This window comes from Egretta garzetta, unplaced genomic scaffold, assembly GCF_000687185.1.
Source record: "Egretta garzetta isolate BGI_Z169 unplaced genomic scaffold, ASM68718v1 scaffold505, whole genome shotgun sequence".
Taxonomy (NCBI): Eukaryota; Metazoa; Chordata; class Aves; order Pelecaniformes; family Ardeidae; genus Egretta; species Egretta garzetta.
In genome coordinates this window covers 582,216-588,211 of record NW_009259711.1, presented here as the reverse complement: position 1 = coordinate 588,211, position 5,996 = coordinate 582,216, and the positions used below count along the sequence as shown (strand labels likewise).

At 56.0% G+C, this 5,996-nt stretch overlaps 1 protein-coding gene across 1 annotated transcript in view; it reads right to left on the bottom strand.

The window, feature by feature from the left end:
• Positions 1–5,996, bottom strand: part of SMYD5 (SMYD family member 5) — a 7,471-nt gene that overhangs the window by 1,006 nt on the left and 469 nt on the right. The window contains exons 2-11 of the mRNA XM_009639039.2: positions 5,005–5,144; positions 4,657–4,778; positions 3,607–3,676; positions 3,116–3,220; positions 2,594–2,656; positions 2,301–2,371; positions 1,917–2,023; positions 1,333–1,389; positions 388–482; positions 67–137 (exon numbers count right to left, since the gene is read on the bottom strand). Of these exons, the coding sequence (XP_009637334.1) occupies positions 67–137; positions 388–482; positions 1,333–1,389; positions 1,917–2,023; positions 2,301–2,371; positions 2,594–2,656; positions 3,116–3,220; positions 3,607–3,676; positions 4,657–4,778; positions 5,005–5,144 (901 nt within the window). The remainder of the gene's footprint in view (positions 1–66; positions 138–387; positions 483–1,332; positions 1,390–1,916; positions 2,024–2,300; positions 2,372–2,593; positions 2,657–3,115; positions 3,221–3,606; positions 3,677–4,656; positions 4,779–5,004; positions 5,145–5,996) is intronic.

Genomic DNA, 5,996 nt, shown 5'->3' with positions numbered 1-5,996 from the left:
CAGACTGACCGGCTAGGGGTGCAAAGGGGCGCCGGGTCCCCCTGGGTTCCTCCGAGCAGCCCCTACCTGAGTATCTTGTTGCGGCTGTGTCTGCTCCGTTCCCTCTGACAGCAGTCTAAATAACTGATGCAGATTTCCTGTGAGCAAAGAGAAACAAGCCGGGCTGCGAGCTGCTTCCCACAAACGATTTGTACCGGTCCCTCTCAGAGACAGGCAGAAACACGGGGCCTGGCAGCCCCTACGTGGCATGAGGCATGAATTCCTCTGCCAGGACAACGCAAGAGACAGGAGGTTCAGGGCTGGGGTCCGCGGGGGACGTAGGGGACACAGGGACCCTCTGCCAAGGTGCGAAGGCACCCCAGGTTCATCCAGGCCCCACTGCCTCACCTCTCCTGCTTCGATGTCCTCCAGAGCCGTCAGATGCAGGAGGAAGTTGTTTTCCGGGAAGGAAGTCTCAGCATTGGGGATGCAGCTGTGGTTACCTACGGGGAAGATGAGACGCAACTCTGAGGGGGTCTCCAGAGGAAGAGGAAGGTAAGAGGCAGGGTTGGAGACCCCACACAGCCCACGGGGCTTGTGCCTGCCCTTCTGTGTGGCCCAGGCACATGGGAGCCAGTGCCTCCAACTGGAAGGGCCATGGCCTGGCTAAGGATAAGGCAACACAATGCTGCGGCCACCCCATCTACCTCGAGGACACCAGGATGACACCTTCCACTCACATGGGGGACTACAGGGTCCAGCGCACGGTCAAGGCTCTCCCTTAGACCCTCAAAAACAGCACGGAGAGAACAAGCCATCCTGGATGAACCCCAGGGATGCACAGCACCGTCCCTGCCTCCAGGCACCGAGGGAAGGATGTGCAGAGCAGCAGTTTCTCCCTGCTTCACAGCTCTCCCAGCAGCCAGTCCCCTGCTCGTTCCCACTCTGCTGTTAATGGTTAGGAGTGAAAGAAGCCAGCTTGGGGTGCTGGGACATCTCCTACGTCCCCCATGGGCCAGCCAAGAAAGGCTCCCTCCCTTAATGGTTTTTCAGCTCTTGTTTTGCTCAGACACAGTTAGAGACGGTCTCTTTGCTAAGTGCATACGTGGCTCCCAGAGACTACATCGCCTCCAAGTCCATCCAAGGCAAGACTCACCACTTCGTAGCCAGGCGAGATGCCAGGAGAGCCCACGACAGCAGCCAGGCCCCAGGGCAGCACCCATCCCATCCCATCCCATCGATGGGAAGCACAAACCCCTTTTCCCCAGAAGCTTTTAGGAACAAGCGAGCCAGTCTAGCCCAGGACACCTCCCTCCTCACTACTCATATTTCTCCCATGCTTGCATTACTTACAGCAGCTCTGGAGCACGTAGAGACCTGATCCCTCGCAGTTGAGGAACTCTCCTGACTCTGCAGCACAAGAGAGGGGGTTAGAGCTTTGCACAGGGCATTCTGGCTCTTCCACACACGTGGCTCAGCGCGAAGGGATATCCATCAACACTGAACATGCCCAGCCAGTGTTGCTTTGGGGGCCAGGTGTTGGGGGGTGCTCTCCAAAGCACCCATCCCTCCCCACTGGGAGTGGGGTGGAGGACATGAAGGTTTGCACCCCCAGTTCAAGCATGTGCTCCCTGGCCTGTCCCTGTACTCACACAGTTGCATCAGTCAAAAAAAAGTGATAAACAGGTCTTTGAATATTTAGTGTAGATGGGACTTTTCTGCACAGGAGAGCCACCCAACCCGCCACAGGTCATGCTGCCCACAAGCTTGGACTTGCCCCATCCACGTTGCATGGACCAGGGAAAGTGGGATCTTCCAGTCCCCAGCAGGAACCCCTCCTAGTCCCTGAATTCTGGGAAGTCTCCAGCAGCAGAAACTCCGCCAGGTCCTGCAAACAGCGCTGCTTGACACTGCCTGTGGTCACTTCAGAGCCTTACCCTTCTCGATGTCTTTGTAAAGCTGGTCGATGAAGGCATCCAGCTCCTCCCGCTGCAGCATGGGGAGATCCAGCGCATCGCAAGCGTGCACCCACTGGCTCAGGGAGCTGTTGGGAAGCAAAGGGACACCGTTACACAGGGTTGGCACAAGGTGCGACCTTGCAGAGGGCGTCTAAGGGTGTCTCTGAGTGGCCAAGGTCTGGCAGAGGGACACGAAAGGGTTGAACGCAGCCAAAACAGACTGCTTTTAAGTTTGCCTCTCCATCCCCCTCTCTTATATCTGTGCCCAGCCATTACCCGGGGCAGCATGGATTTACTGACTGTACATCCCCTCCATGCCACATCTCTGCTGCCCTGCAAGGAGCACCCAGAAAGCCCCATTACCTTGTTCCTATGCCTTGGCCATTGGTCCCAACGAGGGCAAAGAGGGATCGAAAGCCTTCTGGAGTGAACCACTGCAGAAGGGAGATGAGAAAGCAGATGAGCCCAGGCCAGCCTTGCAGCAGCACCCAGCTCTGCAAGTACCTCAAATCCCACAGGGAGCTTTGGGGAAAGCAAGGAATGGGGAGAGTCCCAGGGAAAGCCCTGGCCTTCGGGGCAGACATGATCCAGGGGGCTGGCGCCAAGTGGAGGGTCCCGCCATGCTCCCAGGCTAGCCAGGGGGCAGCTCGACTCACCCTGCTGAGATGTTCATCATAAAGGGCTTCGGTGAAGAGCAACCGCAGCAGCTCCAGCTGGCCCTGAAAGGACATGGCAACACTGTCAGGGTGGGGAGAAGCCACTGGGAGTCAGACCCAGGCTAGCGACTGAGCCCAGCACGGGATGTAAGGCTCAGGAGCCAAGGCCCTCATCATTCCCTGCAAGGCTGGAGGCTGCTGCCGTCAGAGCAGCAAAAGCCACTCGTTTCAGCAGCTAAGGATCACCCTGTCCCATCTCACAGCAGCAGCATCTCCACCACAGGAACGAACAACGTGTCCCACAGAAGCACCACAAGCCCAAAGCCCTCAAAGCAATCTGTTTCCTCTCCGTCAGGTCAGCCAGCCCCTAATGGGGGACTTCATGCCCCTACTCTGAGCCTGGGATTTCCAGTGTCTCCCCTCACACCTGTAACGGGGCCTCTCTCCCGTGGGCTCACAGACACAGGCAGAGAAAAGGGAGGCTCAGGGCTTCAACACATCCAAGCGCCACCACGTTCTTACCTTAAATTTGTCCCCCAGCAGCTTGTGCACAATCTCCTCCTCTTCGTTTGCTGTCTTACTGCAGAACTGGGAGAAGGCCTTGATCCACCACTCCTTGTCTTTAGCCTGACAAAAGGAATCAAGCAAAGGCATTGCACCAACACTGCTTTCCTCCCCAGCCAGGAGAGCCCCGCTGAGCTCAGAGGTATCCAGCCTGCTATCAAAAACTACCAGAAGCAGTTGCATGATACTAGTTTATAGTCAGAATAAACACTGAGAAAGCCAGGCCAAAGAAACAGAGCCAAAGGAAAGGTTCTGTTCTAACTATTTCAGTATGGAAAAAAAGACCTGCTTGGCTCAGGACACAGGAATCTCTTTTACTGCCTGCCGCCCCCATGAACAGGGACCCCTAGACGTTGAAATCTATTCAAACAGGACCCTGTCAGTCACCGCAAAAGACATCAGTCCTTGGGAATAACAGCCACAACAGCTTCTCCAAACTGCAAACGTACCTGTTTGACAGTGGCGACCATCCGGGCCATCAACATGATGCTGGAAGTCTCCGGTGGATAATGCATGTTTCTGGGGGATAAAAATGAAGAAAAGAGATGAGCAGACCAGTGCTGGTATGGAAATAAAAAGCTGGAGGGAGGCAGAGGCAGCTGCCGTCCATGCGGCCAGGGCCACACTTGTCCATCACACCACAGCAGCCAGTGCAGCATCGCTGCGTGGGGATCCAGCACTGCTGGGGGCAAGGAGAAGCCTGCACACACCTGCCTGCTCTGAGCATACAGATAATCCCCTACCACCCTGCTCAACTAGAGCCTGGGTGCCATACAAAGCCCAGGAATGCAGTGAGTTTGAATAATGGTTTGAAGCTGCGCCAGGGCAGGTTTAGGTTACATATTAGGAAAAACTTCTTCACTGAAAGGGTTGTCAGGCTCTGGAAGGGGCTACCCAGGGAGGTGGTGGAGTCCCCATCCCTGGAGGTATTTAAAAGAAGGATAGATGAGGTGCTTAGGGACATGGTTTAGTGGTGGGATGGCAGGGTTAGGTTAAAGGTTGGACTCGATGATCTTAAAGGTCTTTTCCAACCAAAGCGATTCTATGATTCTATGATTCTATGAGTGCTGTAATTGGTGATGAGCTTTGTGTCAGGGATGTCGCTTCTCCCCCCTGTGCCCATTTTGTCATCTGCAAGCGGGGAGAGCAATTTATGTACCCGCAGGGGTGCTATGAGGATCTCCAGAAGCTGGAGATCTGCAGGAGCACTATAAAATTGCAGGAGCGAGGGATGCGCAGCTCAGTGCTTTGTAGCCTTTTAGTGGGAGAAAAATAAGAACCGCTCAGCCACATGTCCAAACCCTCGCTAACACCAATTCACCTGCTGCCCAACCAGCAGGTAGAGCTGGGCAAAGTCCCACAGCCACCACCACCCTCCAGCCACCCCATGCAGGGATGCAAAGCAAGGATGGTCCTCAGCCCTGGTCCCAGGCAGCGTCACCCAGCCCAGGAGAGCCACCTCCTCTGCCCGTGGAGCAACAGGCAGGTTGGTCCCCTACCTCCATGCCTCCTGCAGCTTGTTGAGGGGGTGCGTGGGGTCATCACGGGACGGGCCAAGGCAGAGGACCTGGTGGTACTGCTCCAAAGCGGCCTGCCTGCATTCAGCGCTGCAGTACGTCACCTAGAGCGAGGGGCACAGCGCCCGGCATTGGCTACGGCAGCAGGAAAAGGGGGTCCTAGGCCCAGCTGCGCCCCCTCCCTGACCATCTAAGCCCCAGCTCTGTAGCCATCGTGATGCAAAAGGGAAAGGCAGACACCCATCTCGGGGTAGCGCGAGTGCCTGGCTAGATGCTGGAAAGGAGTCAGCAACGCCAACGAGACCACAGTCCCTCCTGGCAGCCCCATACCTGGCACCGGGGACACTGCTGGTGCAGGTCTTTCCGGATGCTGCACTGCTCCGGGTGAGGCAGCACCAGCGAGCTCTTCCCCAGCAGCCGCTGGGCATTCTCCTCCGCCGTCTCCAAAGCCCGCAGGCAGTGATCGCAGGCTGCAGGAAGACAAAACAAATGGACGCCACAGTGAGACCACAGCCCTAGAAAAGGAAAAGGGCCAGAGCCCAGGGCAAGACAGCACGACTGGTACCAACACCATCAGAGAGGTCCACCTCCAAGCCAGAGGCAGCAGCCTCTTACTGCTCCCTCCACAGGAAAGACCATTTCTGCTGCAATTTAAACCTCCCCCAACCCTCATCTGCTACCCTTTAATGCTGGGAAGTGTTTAGGGGCCATATGACTGGATATAAGGAAGAAATTCTTTACAATGAGGGTGGTAAAACCCTGGAACAGGTTGCCCAGAGAGGCAGTGGAGGCCCCATCTCTGGAAACATTCAAGGCCAGGTTGGATGGGGCTCTGAGCAACCTGATCTGGTTAGCGGTGTCCCTGTTCACTATAGGGGGGTTGGACTGGATGACCTCTAGGGGTCCCTTCCAACCCAAAACATTCTATCATTCTGTGATGGCAAGCGTCCGCATGTCACTGACCCACGACGGAGCTCAGCAGACAGCAGGGTCTAGGTAGGACAAAAAAGTTTAAAACCCTGCTCTTACAACCCTCATTTTTTGGCCTGACGCCTCTAGAGAGCACTGATGCCTTTGCAAGCTGTACCCCGCCATGGTGAGTTTGGGATGGGACCCACACCACTAAAAAAAAAATTAGGATTCCCACACACATGGTGCCCGCTGGTGGCACGTGGTGCTTTCCTCCATGGTTGATGGAAGCCGCCATTCCTCAAACGACCCCAAGGTTTTCAACTTGTCAACAGTTCGTTTAGCGCAGGAGGCAGAAACGGCAGCAGGGCCACCTTCCTAGCGGCGCTAAGACAAACCCAAACACTCTCCTT